Source organism: Esox lucius, chromosome 2 (assembly GCF_011004845.1).
Source record: "Esox lucius isolate fEsoLuc1 chromosome 2, fEsoLuc1.pri, whole genome shotgun sequence".
Lineage (NCBI taxonomy): Eukaryota > Metazoa > Chordata > Actinopteri > Esociformes > Esocidae > Esox > Esox lucius.
In genome coordinates, this window is record NC_047570.1 from 17,861,766 (window position 1) to 17,877,512 (window position 15,747).

Here is a 15,747-nt window from a genome sequence, read left to right on the forward strand (position 1 = left end):
TAATGACACATTCAATATCAGAGAACAGCTCTCCAAAAACAACCTAAGAAACATTATGTTCTGTAGTTTCTCCACGCCAAACAGGTTTCTATAGAGACTATGTGGGCATAAATCCTGCTGTCAGTGTCAGAAACAAAAATAGGTCAGATTACATTCGATTTAAATTTTACATGCCATACTAAACTCTAATCAAGGCTGTAATGGAAGCAATTTCACTCACGAGTCATGACACTTCAGTAGGTTGATCTTTTTTATTTAATCGCTGTACAGTCATACATTCTCCCACCCCTCCCATTACACATCCAGTCATTTCATTTCCATGGTACAAAAAGGGAAAAAAGCATCAACCCAAAAAAACATATCCATTCTAAAAGCTTTAACAATAGCAAGGTGTTTTGTTTCATGTGAAAACAATCACATTTTTAAAAAGCAGAATATTTTGGTCACCCCCCAACCTTTGACCCCTAACTGCTATGGGTGAGAGCACGACTACATTGTTTTAAGACAAACAACAGACAAGTGAAAATGTAAAGAGATCAAATGTGGGGCCTATAGAACAAGATTGAAAGCAGAATGAAAGCACATGATTTGATACAATACATGATCATAATCTGATCCACATCTGCTCTCCTTACATATCTTCCAGTGACAGTCTGCATAATGTTATCAAGATTCTATATACACACACAATTCAACATGAGGGTATCAGGGGTCTTGCAATGGGATGCAGACAGATCACAAGAGGAAAATAAGCTCTTAAAAAAATAGAATGGGCTGAAGGTAACTTCAGACATGTCCCAGGTATCATAATCAACATCAGACAGACCTATGTTTACAACCTGTGTGTGTGGTATTATGTCTGTGGCTATGTGAGTGCAGGTATGTGTATCTGAGAGAGGGTATAATGGGGTGTGTGTATACAGACAGGAGACAATGTTTTGTCAGATGCAGACCAGGGCCAGGCCTCATCACCGGTCCATCATGCTGAGAATCATTTCAGGAGTGAGGTCACCATTGGGTGGAGCCTCTGTGACAGACAGGGCCACTTCCTGCACCACCTGATCAGCCTGGACTGACTCCGCCACCTGATTCGCTGGCTCTCGTTCAGCCGGCTCCGCCTCTACTGTTGGCTCCTCCTCAACAGCTTCTTCCTCCTGTTTCGCCTGCTCGGCTTCCATCTCTTTCTTAACAATGATGTCATCTACCTCGCCTGTAGCCTCATCCTCCACACGGATAATTGCTGCGGCTAGGGGAAGAAAAACCCTTTAACACATCTGTCCAGCTCAATTCAGCCCTGAGAGTCCCATGAGGTACACATAAGTGATCTGCACGTGATTGAAAATGCAAACACCAAAGTTTTTACTGCATGAAAAGTGATTCCTTAACAAAAGGCAAGCATATCGTCCTCAACAAACAATGTTTTCAGCAAATTGAGATATTGCATGTGACTAACTAATGAATTTCACTAATTAGTATATTCTCAGTAAGGACGAGCTACACAACCTGGGATGGATTCTCGTGTCGACAAAGTGAAGATCAAGAGAAGTTAGCAAGGACAGCAGTACAGTGTCCTTTTCATATATTAAAATACACTTGAAGTAGCCTGCTTGCTGGCTCATACATTGGTTCTACTTCTAGTACCCTCACTAACTACCTCCCCCATTGTAACTTAAACACAGAGGGAAAATTGTGCTTAACGGGCACTGGCAAATTATACTTCATACCTATGGTGTACTTATTTAAAAGTGTGCAGACACATCATGTTTGATGGACCCAAAGCCCACGTTGTGGACAATTATTCCAACAGGGTATCCGTTTGTGTGCGTGTGTGTATGGCTCACGTGGGGCAGGCTTGGGCTTGGGAGGTCGTCCACGTTTCCTTTTGGCTGGTGGGCCCACAGGGGCAGGAAGAGGAACAACAGGTGGTGCCTGTTCCACCTCAATCTCAGCAAGCTCCTCCTCTTCTTCCTCCTCCTCCTCCTCATCCTCCTCCTCGATGTCATCCAATTCAGGCTCTGTGGGAGAGAGAAAGCAGAACCTGTTTTAATGCTGCCCCCTCAAAATACACAGAATACCCATTACATCATCTTGTTGCACATACAGTAAACGTGAATGTTTAAAAAAATACGTTGAAATTGATGTTACCATTAGTAATTTAGACTTTGACTGAACATGCTTATAGATCAATAGTTACATTTGGATTCTTGTAAGATATCATCATCATGTAATTAACACATGTGCAAAGCCTGGTTGATGCAAAATATCACGGTACAGGTGTTCTTTAAGCAGCTGGTTACTGCTGTAGTGAACCTCAGGTTTAAAGGCAATTGTGTTAAAAACAGACATTTTATTGGAAAATTCTAAAAATATATAAGATCCCAGTATTCTACTCAAAATGTGGCACTTCTATTTGCCCTTGTAGTCCATGAGCAACAGTAGGTAGCCAATTGATATCAGAACATCACTCACTACTGGGTCAGTAATACACCCACAATCTGAGCTGGAACCATTAGCTACTTTATTGTTTGAAACGTGAACAACATTATACTTCATGATCAGGCTTATATGAAGCCTTCCACAAATACCCTTAATTACAGCATTTCTCTATTGCCATGTTAGTTTCCAAATACATTTGTTGTCCAGAAGTCAAAGGCAAAATCCTTGTCATATTAACAAACGATTCTACTCTAGTCATCTTTAGATTCCCTATTTTTTAACTGTCAAATATGGATCCACTCACATTGGGGCACAGTATATACAGGTTTTCCAACTGATTGCATTTTGACAAATGTTTGAAAATGTAATTACTGGAGTTCAATAGCTTTTTGGCTGAGACAAAAGGCTGAATGTATAAACTAGGCTCCAAATGAAAAATATACGTTCCTTGGCACATTAACAGTTTTTCTTTTTGTTAGTCAAGGCATTCTAGTGTTTGTTTACTGGTTAATGAAGGTAGTCAAGTCTGCAGCAACATGAAATTTGTACAATGCCTGGAACAGGCACTTAAAGCACGAGTGTTTCCTCACATCAACTGTGCAGACATGAGATCAAAGTAAAATGAAAGTCAAGGAAGACAACAGCTGGCTGAATACCGCCCCTCTAATTTTTTTAGACATGACTGAGCCCTCATGTGACAGAGACGAAAGCTGACTGCAAAGGCAAACGCAAAGCCAAGAATCAAGCCTGAACAAACCACTATGTCACAGCTGGCCAAATGTTAGACCAGAAACACCTTTAAAGCCAACCCTTTTGGTGCCCCTGAAATAGAGGGACTCTACCTCCCTTTACGGTCAAACATAGGTACACAAATACCCCCCCCAAAAATCTGATTCTATAATTTAAACAAATAGTAATTGCTAGATTTTAAACACATTTTTGGAGTGTTGCACTAAAAGAAAATTACTACAGGGTGTGTTGCTAGGCCACATAAAATGCATTGACGTGCACTGGCGTAGCTATGGGGGGTGCGGTTGCACCGGGGCCCGTGGAGGGTGGAGGGCCATTTACAGCAATGACCCAGAAGAAATTAGGGAGAACATTCTTGCTAAGGGCCAGAATGACAGATTTCCCCACCTTGTCGCCACAGGGATTAGACCCAGTGACCTTTTGTTCACTGGCTTAACACTGTTGACCACTAGTCTACCCTGCTGCCCCATTCTGCCAACAAGACTATACTCAAAACAGAATTTAAAGTGTAAAATTAAACTACTCAATATAGACAATAACCTTATTAAAACCGTTCCAAAAAGTTTGTCTTGTAGCGTAAACTGAGAACATGATATTTCTGACTTATTAAATTGAAATGTGACTTAGACGTACCAGTGTCGTCATCATCATCCCGTCTGGAGCGCATCTTCCTCTTCCGGCCACGACGACCTTTCTTGGGCGGGGTTCCGTTCTCGTCACCAGGGTTATCGCCGTTACAGTTCTCTGCATGGCGCAGCATGGTATTCTGAGGAGCAGACAGTGATAAGAGCACTAAGCAGAACCCAGTCAACCTGGTGGGAAGAAAGGCCCCTATCCTCCCCAACCTGGTGGGAAGCTAGGCCCCTATCCTCCCCAACCTGGTGGGAAGCAAGGCCCCTATCCTCCCCAACCTGGTGGGAAGCAAGGCCCCTATCCTCCCCAACCTGGTGGGAAGCAAGGCCCCTATCCTCCCCAACCTGGTGGGAAGCTAGGCCCCTATCCTCCCCAACCTGGTGGGAAGCTAGGCCCCTATCCTCCCCAACCTGGTGGGAAGCTAGGCCCCTATCCTCCCCAACCTGGTGGGAAGCTAGGCCCCTATCCTCCCCAACCTGGTGGGAAGCTAGGCCCCTATCCTCCCCAACCTGGTGGGAAGCTAGGCCCCTATCCTCCCCAACCTGGTGGGAAGCTAGGCCCCTATCCTCCCCAACCTGGTGGGAAGCTAGGCCCCTATCCTCCCCAACCTGGTGGGAAGCAAGGCCCCTATCCTCCCCAACCTGGTGAGCGAGGGAGTGTGCACCCCATATCTTGTTGGGGAGGATATGGGTTTGGATGTGAATGTTTCCTTTGGTGCAGCGTTTCACAAAGTTTGTCACAACATGGTTGAGGGTTAACGACATACAAAGACAGTACATGTCTGAAGATACACTATATGGTTGAAAATGTGTGGACTCCTAACCATCACACCTATATTAATTTGTTGGACATCCCATTCCAAAACCATGGGTGTTAATATGGAGGGGTGCCCACATACTTTTGGCCATATTGTGTAGATGTAACATTGCACTGCTTTCAATAATATGGGATATGGGAATATGTAGAAAAGGGTGACCAGTCGGCAATGAGCACTCAGCTCTCTAAAGTGATAGCACGTGACACTGACAAGCCAAGCCCAGGGGTTAAAGCAAGCAATAAATCTATTAAGAATCTTCATTGACTGCCAAGTCCCCCTAACCTCCCATTTCATGCACAAACAGAATAACTGGCCATATTCAAACCTGGGAAAAGTTGTGCATAGGACAGTTCTGGTGTTGTCATTTTATTAAGTCAGTGAGGAAATCACCAGGCGAGTCAGAGATGGATGTAGGGATTTGAAACCATGTCTACAAAAGGGCCTCTAGTGTCACTTGTACTAGGGAGTGTTACCAATATACCAGGACTCTGCACATCACTTGGAATCCAACGGATTCCAAAAAGCGATCGGCTGTGTTTATATCAAGAAACCATGTTTTTAAATCAACACCACTAGCAAGCCATCCAGACAACACCCAAACCTTCACAGGGCATGTCCCTTTCATAGGGATTCTAGCCAAACAAAAAAAGAATGCATGGTCTTTGAAACATTTAGCATACTGCTTTAGCTTCCCCCCCCCCTCTTCAAATAGACCCAAATGATGTACTAATTTGCAGTTTCCGATGTAGCAGGTACAAAAGCGGCACTGTGATAACTTTTACAGGTAGGAGCTACAGAGTTTGCCTGTGTGCTATCCGCTGATCAAACACACGCACCAGACAGGACAAGCAACATGCTGAACATTTGCCAGGCATCATGTTAGATTTTTCTTTTTAAGCCAGTAGTGGCTGAACAGGGTAGGGATCCTTTCGGTGATGAGTTGATTAGATCAGGCAGCTGGAACCAGGCATTGTCTGATACACGTGAGACATGAGAATTGTTTCCAGAGCTACACTGTCATTGCCACAGCTAGGATGGTGTCAATGAAGCTTGCGCAACGAGCACTTTACTTCCACAGCAAACACATTGTTTCAGTTGGGCAGGGTAGTGGAACAGCATCGCAGCTTTCTGGAGTTGAAATCGTCACTCACGCATGTGCGAATATTTAGGAATATTATGTCACTTCTCTGAAATCCCAAACTAGCAAAATCATACAACCTACCTGTACGCACTTTGGAGGTCAGTGTTGTTGTTGCTACCTGGGTAGGTCTTCTTTCTTCCTCATGAATATCTTAAAAGATTCCCCAGAATATGTAATGTTTCTTTATCGCTTAATTACTGAATGCAGAACAGGTTTCCATTTTGACTGCTCAACCATATATGTATATACATTAGTTATTTTGCACTGTGTGCTTGTTTTCCATCCCAGTACCCCAGCTCCCTGTGGTTTTTACAGACATTCCCACCCTACTGCTAAAACCTGTGTTCCTTGCAAGCACAATCCATGTGGAATTCCTGGTATACAGGAATTACTTTGTGCTTCATCGACTTAAGCCCCAAAGGAGATACGGATTACTCCAGAAAAACGTACTGCTCCAGCTGCACTTTCTTTGTCTGACTACACATTTTTCTCCTGGAATATCTGGTTGAGTGGTGGGAGAACAAGTATAGTATTTTTTCCAAAATGGAGATATTCTGTCATCCATTTTATTCACCTGTACATGTCCTTTGTTGAATTCTATCCTGGCAATATCACATAATTGAAGCTCTACAATGTTGTCATCGATCACACACCAGGTGCCCTAGGAGACTATTAATGATCTTGACATTCCAAAGGTGGAACCAGCTCCCCCTTTGTAGCAAGGATAACAGAGTAGCCAACCACTGGGCAAATCCTTGTGATATCCCACATTTTTAATTAAGTCCCTAAAATAACTCCACTGCATTCAGATATGCTGTAGGATTCTGCTGGCTCTGGATCTCTAGCTGTGTTTATTAACCATGGTTCTGTGGACACAAAAAGGTGCCCATATTTGCTCTAGCTCAACAGAACTAATTCCACTATTAAACGAGATAAGTGAAATCTGGTGAATAGCGCTGTTGCAAATGGGCATACCTGTTCCAAAAACAGGTATAAGGAACGCTGAATAAAAATAAAAAGGACCGGACAATACTATGGAATATTTTTCAAAACTTGGGTGTCGATACAATGTATTGCAATTAAATATTACCACCTTGTTTCCAAAAAAGTTAAGATGCTGCGAAAAACAGAATTGTGAAAATAATTTCGCTAAAATGTATTTAAAATATCACAAAGACAACATATCAAAATGTTGAAACTGAGGAAAGTGTATTTTTCCATATAAAATAAATCTCATTCTGAATTTGATGCCAGCAACACATTTGGGGCATGTTTATCACTGTGTTGCATCACCTCTTTTAACAACACTCTGTAAGCGTTTGGGAACTGAGGAGACCAATTGCTGTAGTTTTGAAAGTGAAATGTAGCTCATTCTTGCTTAATATAGGATTTCAGCTGCTCAACAGTTCAGTTTCTCTTTCATAATGCGCCAAATGTTTTCAATGGGTGACAGGTCTGGACTGCAGGCAGGCCAGTTTAGCACCCGGACTCTTTTACTACAGAGCAATGCGGTTGTAATACGCGCAAAATGTGGTTTGGCATCATCCTGAAATAAGGCCTTCCCCGAAAAATACATCTAGTTGGCAGGATATGTTGCTCCAAAACCTGTATATATTGTTCAGCATTAATAGTGCCTTCACAGATACAAGTCACCCATGCCATGTGCAGTAATGCACCCCCATACCATCATGGATGCTGGCTTTTGAACTGTGTGTTGATAACAAGCAGGACAGTCTCGGAGGACACAACATCCATAATTGCCAAAAAATACATTTCTAATTTTGATTTGTCAGGCCACAGGACAGTTTTCCACTTTACCTCAGTCCATCTTAAATGAGCTCCGGCCCAGAGAACGCAGCAGCGGTTCCGGATCTTGTTTATATCTGGGTTCTTCTTTGCCTGGTAGAATTGTAACTTGCATTTGTGGATGCAGCAACATAATGTTTTTCAGAAGTGCTCCTGAGGCCATGCGGTGCAGAATCATTGTTTTAAATGCAGTGCCCCGGAGGCCCCGAAGATCACGGCCAACCAATATTGGATTTCGGCCCTGTCCCTTGCATACACAGATTTCTCCAGATTATCTGAATCTTTTAATGATAGTGTACTGTAGATGAGATCCCCCAAACTCTTTGCCATTTAATTGAGAAACATTATTCTTAAATTGTTGCACTATTTGCCTGCAGTCTTTCACAAAGTGAACACCTCCCCATCTGAAATCTCATCCTCTTTGGGATGCACTTTCTATTCCCAATCATGTTACTGAGTTTGCCAATTAACCTAATTAGTTGAGGTGTTCCACCAGGATTTTTCTTTTGCATTACACAACTTTTCCAGTCTTTTGTTGACCCTGTCCCAGCTTTTTTTAAAGGTGTTGCTGTCATCAGGTTCAAAGCGGGCATATACACTCACCTAAAGGATTATTAGGAACACCATACTAATACTGTGTTTGACCCCCTTTTGCCTTCAGAACTGCCTTAATTCTACGTGGCATTGATTCAACAAGGTGCTGAAAGCATTCTTCAGAAATGTTGGCCCATATTGATAGGACAGCATCTTGCAGTTGATGGAAATTTGTGGGATGCACATCCAGGGCACGAAGCCCCCGTTCCATCACATCCCAAAGATGCTCTATTGTCTGACTCTACCATCTGAATGTCTCAACAGAAATCGAGACTCATCAGACCAGGCAACATTCTTCCAGTCTTCAACTGTCCAATTTTGGTGGTCGTGCAAATTGTAGCCTCTTTTTCCTATTTGTAGTGGAGATGAGTGGTACCCGGTGGGGTCTTCTGCTGTTGTAGCCCATCCGCCTCAAGGTTGTGCGTGTTGTGGCTTCAAAAATGCTTTGCTGCATACCTCAGTTGTAACGAGTGGTTATTTCAGTCAAAGTTGCTCTTCTATCAGCTTGAATCAGTCGGCCCATTCTCCTCTGACCTCTAGCATCAACAAGGCATTTTCGCCCACAGGACTGCTGCATACTGGATGTCTTTCCCTTTTCACACCATTCTTTGTAAACCCTAGAAATGGTTGTGCGTGAAAATCCCAGTAACTGAGCAGATTGTGAAATACTCAGACCGGCCCGTCTGGCACCAACAACCATGCCACGCTCAAAATTGCTTAAATCACCTTTCTTTCCCATTCTGACATTCAGTTTGGAGTTCAGGAGATTGTCTTGACCAGGACCACACCCCTAAATGCATTGAAGCAACTGCCATGTGATTGGTTGAATAGATAATTGCATTAATGAGAAATTGAACAGGTGTTCCTAATAATCCTTTAGGTGAGTGTATTTACAAAGATAACATTTAAAATTGTATTTTTATTTCCTATGGAATATAGGGTTTAAACGTTTTGCACATCATTGCATTCTGCTGTTATTAACTTTTTATACAGTGTCACAACCTTTTTGGAAACGGGATAGTAATATCTAGTCAATAGTGGATTTATTCAATTCTACATATTTTCATGACTGATAAAAACAATGTGCTGAAAACAAATAGATTACAGATTTAAAAAGAGAGAGCACAAATGTATTTATATTGTCCCTATGGCACAATATATTCTTGAAGGCAATACCACCAAATGTGAAATCACTACAAACATTTATGAAAATGTATTGTTGTATTACATTTGCGAAGTCTGGTCGCAAAGTTAGACCCACTCTGTTTTGGTTGATAAAAATTACGTTTGAGAACCACTGCTTTAGCCTGCATGTGAGTGCAGATGTGTTGTCGTCTCCTTACCCTGCGAGTGAAGGTTTTTGAACACTTGCTGCAGACAAAGGCGGTGGGTATGAAGTTGGGGTCATGATAGCGTTTGAAATGCATGTCAAGAAGCTGCTTCTGCCGGAATGTTTTCTCACACTGGCTGCAGGCATACGGCTTCTCCCCTGTGTGGGTGCGTCTGTGCATTATCATGTGACGCTCCTAGGGGTCAGAGGTTAAACATGGAGTCAGTAACACACTGGGGCAGTCCACGGCTGAATTCCAAACAGGTCCATGAGAAGCACCTCCACACCCTCAAGTGGCCTTCTCCTATGACCTATTGATTTAGACAAATATCTGATGGGGATCCACACATTACTTTCAAGATTTATCAGTGAGGTTAAGGATTCAGCCACTTGTCTGTTCACATACCTGCCTGCAGCAGTAGTCACACTGGTCACACTTGAAGCGTTTCTCATTCTTGTGGGACTTCTGGTGCTGGATGAGTGCGTAACGCTCATGGAACACAGCGTCACAGTAGCGACACTTCCTGCCTGTCTCGATGAAAGAGTGCTGCTTCCGCAAGTGCACACCTGAAATGGGGAGGTGGAAGGAAGAGAAAATCCCAAAACACAGACCGATCCAATCAGTTACAAGACAGTATTTCAATAAAAAGAAATATGAACTAAGAATGTATACAGTCAATGGCAGGTCAACCACCAAGCAGAGCCAAAGGTTTGCTCTGTGGGTCAATCTCTCAGAGAGAGGTGGGGGCAGCACACCTTTTAGTTCTCTATTACGCAATATCTTTCAAGAAAATCATATAGCCTGTAATTCACCTCCTTCTCTCTGGTTTGATTAAAATTACAAACACTTCGGGCCTTGCACGTGTAGTTAGGCTGTACATGCTGAAGACTTGAAACATTTAAAAGTTAAATACTGCATATCTACTTTGACGTTGTGGATTATCCCTCCACCATCACAGGGATCAGGACAGTTGCTTACCCAGGTCACTCTTTCGTGCGATGACTGTATCACAGTGGGGGCAGTGGAACTTGGCCACATTCTCAGTGTGTTTCTGCAGGATATGCATCTTCATGGTGCCACTCTGCGTGAAGCGAGCGTGGCAGATGTAGCACTCATATGGCTTTTCACCTGCCGGACAAAAACGGACAGGGATTATTAGGTTGTGAGGCAGATATAGCATCCAACAACAGAACCAAAAACTTAAATATTTTGGGCTTATGGCTGTGAGACCGGGGAACGTATTACCAGAGTGTGTCCTCATGTGTCTCTTCAGCTTGTAGGTGTCTCGGCTGGCGTAGCTACACAAACTGCACTGGAAGGGCCTCTCTCCTGTATGGGAGCGGATATGTCTCTTCAGCTTACTCACCTGGACCCAAGACAGAGAGAATTGTTTAAACAACCTACCAGGTAATGCCTGACAAAGGTGTTCACAGCTAGATAACATTTCAGAAGATCAGAGATGCATCCTGACCTCCACACTGGCATAGTCGCACATGGAACACTTGAACGGTTTCTCGTGTGTGTGTTTGTAACGACGATGACGCACAAGCTCTCCACTGGTCACAAAGGCCATGTCACAGTCCTGGCATTTATGAGGACGAGTGCCTAAGAATGAGGACGAGGGAGGGGCCAGGATTAACATCATATCCAATCAAAAAGGACTAATTTTACATAAACAGCGTGCAACGGAGTGTCAGTCAGTACCTGTGTGTGTGTTCAGGTGGTTCCTCAACAGCGTGACCGTTCTGAAGGCCCTCCCACACAGGTGACATTTGTGCGGCCTCTCGTCTGTGTGGCTCTTCATGTGGCGGTCCAGGTTAGAGCGACGGGGGCAGGTGTAACTACACAGCTCACACTGGAAGGTCTTCTTCACACCTAACGATAGACGGGGGAGAATGTCAAACACAATAACACCTACAATGTCCTTCAAACACCAAGAGAGAGGTGACCACACCCCCAGTTCGTGCCGCTCTCACCTTTCTTTTTGATCTTGGTGGGTTTGGGTGGCTTCATGTTGCCCACCACCTTCTCTGCGTTGACCTCCGAGAGCATTCCCTCCTGCTGCTCCTCCTCAAAATCATACACAGACACGTCCATGTCCCGCTCCCCCTCCCCGTAACGCAGGCGGCTTTTCTTGCCCTTCTTCCCCTTGCGGAGGCCGGCAGGGGGCTGGTAATCTGGGTCTTTGGACCAGGCCTGGTCCTCTGCTTGGGGTTCAGCGGCCTCCTCCTCACCCTGGGTAACCTGGAGCTCATCCTGGGCTGCCTGCAGCTCCTCCTGCTCAACTGTCTCCACCTCTCCATTGGCCCCTACCTTCACCACCTGCACCAGACCAAAACAATTAGCCAGGAAGTGGTATTGTATATTGGGTGTAGACCCTCAGATACTCAGCGTTTATTAGTAGTCGAGTGGGCTCTGACCTGGAAACCCTCTGGCAGGGGCAGGGTATGGCAGATCACTGGCTCCGCCTCTGTGTTGCCTGCCGACACGTCAACAAAGCTTCCCTGGAGCCCCTCCACGGTGGATGTAGTGACAGGGACCTGCACCAGCTGCAGCTGTCCCAGCCCCAGTGCTGCACTCGTCTGTTCCATGCTGCCTTCCACGTTCACCACCTAAAACAACGACCGGCGAGGTCAGTCAGTTCTCTTGGCAATGTGTGCCAACAAGCGCGGTTTATAGTGGCCTATCTGCAGAACCTGTAAACATAATCACTCCAACCTGCAAGGTGATGATCTGTCCCTCGTCTCCTCCAGTGACCGTCACAGTGCCGCCCCCTTCAAGGACCTCAGTCTTCATCTGCAGCAGGGCAGGGTCAAGGGTAGAGTCCAGGGTGTCCATCACCATCATTTCAACATTCCCTGTCACTTCCTCTTGGGGGGCCTCACCCCCCTCCATCATAGCAACCTCAGCATTTTGTAGCAGCTCAACACCCTCCTCAGTGTCCTGAAGACCCTCGACCTGAGCGGTCTCCATGGAAACAACTTCAGCATCCATAGAACCACCTAACAAGAAAAGAAGAGTTTAAGAAATTATACTTAAGACATTTTTCTAGGAACCATAAACAACAACTGATGTGTAACAGACAAATATAAATACTAACATCACAGTTGATGGCAACTTTAGAAGTTCTGGTTCAAGAAGAGTCTGCAGATTTGTATGAATGCAAGTCAATTAATGTGTAATATAATGATTATTTTGCCTTTCATAGCAAAGTACAAAATAACACTTTTAGATGTAGTTCATTTAATAAAAAAATATTTAACACCATTTGATTTGATCTTCAATCGCACTTCTCTCTCTCACCAATAGGCTACAATTACATTTGTATAAAAATGCACTAAAACACAGTGAAGCACACAAGAAACTCACTGGTGAAAATACAATAAATACTTCAACCTCAAATGTGAGTGTAGATGGGAAGCTAGTGGCGTGCCCTGGTAAAGCCGGTGTTTTTGTAACGTTACCGTGCAGGTTATAGAGGGAGCTCGAGCTCTCTCCACACCACAAGTTTAAATCGAAAGGCGGCTGTAGGTGAACCAGTCAGGCGGGAGGGGACGTGGAGTCAAGCTGGAATGAAACTACGCTCTAATGTTTGTAAGATATCGATTCTAGAAATAACTATTTATGTAGATTCAGAATTGGACTCTTGCACACTTATTTGGTCTACATATCAATATGACACCACAGTCCCGCTTTTCGTGTTGAGGGCGAAACATTACTAAGTTACCAAACACTCTTCGATAAATAGTAAAATGACGTTCATCCGTACGAGAAAGGGTTACACAATGCTGATAGTAAAACCATGGGATTGTTGTAGAGCGTCGTGTTAAATAATTACTAGACCAGATAGGAAGTACACAAACGACTACAGGATATTTTTCGATTCGGTATTTTCAAGGTATGGCGCCGTACAACCTCGATACAAAGTATACACTGACATTGATACAAAGTATAAACTCGAAATGTTGAGCGGTCGTCTGACTTGGAGACGCGCGTTCTCTTCTCAAAAGAGGAAACAAAGGGCACGAGAAGATGGACGCCTGGCCTAAACAAGACCCTAATCAGCAAAGCATTTATAAAGCCATCCATGCCTTAATACGAAGTTATATCAGTCCAAAAACACTAATAATTGGAACAGAATCTCAAACTTCTGTGTTATACATGTTTTTAGTAAATTTTTGATAACGATAGAGGGAGACAAACACCCCCCGCCAGTTGCCTGGACCGCGAGCCCCACCGTGACACCTAGAGGCCGACGACAGCTCCTACAAAAATCCCCCCCTTCATGGGAGAAAAGTCACGTTTTACCTGCTCCTCGGTCTTCCTTTACCCGTTAAATTTGGTTGAGAGCTCAGTGCTTGTTAGGTCTTCCTCTGCTGACTGTAGGGAAACGTGCCCTTGCACCCCAGCGCTTTTAATCCTCTCCCGCTTGGACAGAGTTGGCCCTACACAAAATGGTGGCCTGGAGCGGGCGAATGTGCATGCGCAGGCAAGAGCCTGACGGGAGAAGTGGGAGGGAGAACCGCAGCAGTTGTGTGGCTGTCACGTCTGGGCGCCAGTTTTGAATTCAACTGTCTATGGGCGTGGTGTCTCAGCAGCAGGGGCTTTTCTTTTATACACACAAAATGTTTTGTGCAAGGTTTCGTTAACTATAGCTTTTATAGAAAACGTTCAGACAGATCCATTGCCGTTTTGTTCTGTTTGACGAAAAGGCGAGTGACCTACCTGAATGGGTCCATAAAACGTTTGATGAAAAAGTGATTTAGGGCGAATTAATGAATTCACGCCAACAAATGTATGACATGTAACTGTCAGCTGAGAGTCGAATGAGGACGAAAAGATTCGGTTTATTCAATAGATTACTCTTATGGGTCTAATATCTTCAGATATACATGACTTGTTCATTGTAATAGTTATTGTTTTATAATTTTAACATTAAAACTATTGAAGAAAATGCACAGTTAATTAATTCATACCCTAGCTTTCTAAAGGGATTACTTGACAATTAACATTACGCAACATATCCGCATGAACGCTATTGGTCGACCGTCTGCTGGGCGGATGCGTTATTTAGTCCTCCATTCATTGGTTAATGCGATTCATATCACGTGGTTTCCATAACAATTTAGCAACTACAGGTAGCAGCGTCCGCATGATTAAGATGTCTTGTCTTGATTCCAGGCCTTGTATTGGAGTCTGTTACTTGCTGTTACTGGCGGCTGTCAAAATGAGTATGAAAGCGAAGGGAGACATTATGAAGCAGAAAAAAGTGGTAACGAGTTTGTGCATGTATGGCCGTCACTGGAACTGGCTAATGTCTTCATGAATGATGTAACGCATGATGGCAACAGAAGAATGATAACAGAAGTGAGAAAGAAACACCTGTCCAAATGAAGTATAAGCAAATTACTGCCACAACACCAAGGGTGTTTTTCATGACTAGAAATGTCAAGTTATTTCACACAAAGATTATGCAGCCAAATCCTGATATTGATATTAACATAATATTAATCTTTCCGAATAACTTGGGTGCCCTGTAATGTATATGTTTAGTCATTTCTAAATGGTGAACCCAATATTTACACCAACACCTGTTAAAAGCTGAGAATCTATGAGCACATAGTAATTGTTTGATTTCATATCAAAACTCAGAATACAGTCAATATTTTAAGAAATAGTTGACTGTCCCAGTCATTAATAGGGGCACTGTATTATTTATTTTTACTATTATCTAACCAGGCAAGGTTGATTAACAACCAATTCTTATTTAAGTGACAACCTAGGGGTAATGTTAAGGGAGAGGAGGAGTAATTAGGGTTAACTGTCTTGTTCAGCAACAGAACGACTTGGCATCTGGGTGGTAGGGGAATTAAAACCAGGGACATTTGGACACTAGTCAGGTGCCCTAACCACTAGGTCACCATACTGCCGCCCCAAAAGTATTCCATGAAAAATGACTACCATGCAGATCCAGGATAATGGAATACTTTTTAACATGTTCATGTGCCCAAACATTTTCAGAGATTCTAGTTCATCCATTGATTTAGACAACACAAACTGGCCACAGCTATGCCCACAAGGACACTGTTTTTCAAAAGAATACTTTACATACCTTGATAACATTGAGACCTGTCATGTTATTTTATTTGTGGGAATACTTTCACCCCCCGATTCGTCTTGTAAATTATTTTGTTTGATACATTGTAATTTATTTAAATGCTTGTAGGATGCCGCTCACC

The 15,747-nt window shown here is 43.5% G+C and overlaps 1 protein-coding gene across 1 annotated transcript; it reads right to left on the reverse strand.

Moving 5' to 3' along the window:
* Window positions 1–232: 232 nt before the first annotated feature.
* LOC105016215 (transcriptional repressor CTCF-like) lies at window positions 233–14,046 on the reverse strand. The gene is made up of 13 exons (XM_010879900.4): window positions 13,817–14,046; window positions 12,227–12,510; window positions 11,929–12,120; window positions 11,485–11,830; window positions 11,213–11,383; window positions 10,980–11,113; window positions 10,754–10,874; window positions 10,487–10,636; window positions 9,914–10,074; window positions 9,521–9,703; window positions 3,820–3,952; window positions 1,842–2,015; window positions 233–1,246 (listed from the first exon to the last, which is right to left on the reverse strand). The coding sequence occupies exons 2-13, from the start codon at window positions 12,500–12,502 to the stop codon at window positions 969–971; spliced, it is 2,319 nt and encodes a 772-aa protein (XP_010878202.2). The 5' UTR covers window positions 12,503–12,510; window positions 13,817–14,046; the 3' UTR covers window positions 233–968.
* Window positions 14,047–15,747: the final 1,701 nt, after the last annotated feature.

Excerpts from the sequence above, each read along its gene's own strand:
- LOC105016215 (XM_010879900.4), bottom strand. The coding sequence starts at position 12,502 with ATGGATGCTGAAGTTGTTTCCATGGAGACCGCTCAGGTCGAGGGTCTT. Across the intron at positions 12,121-12,226 it reads GACAGATCATCACCTTGCAG|GTGGTGAACGTGGAAGGCAG; the intron begins GTTGGAGTGATT and ends TCGTTGTTTTAG. Across the intron at positions 10,637-10,753 it reads ACACATGAGGACACACTCTG|GTGAAAAGCCATATGAGTGC; the intron begins GTAATACGTTCC and ends TTTGTCCGGCAG.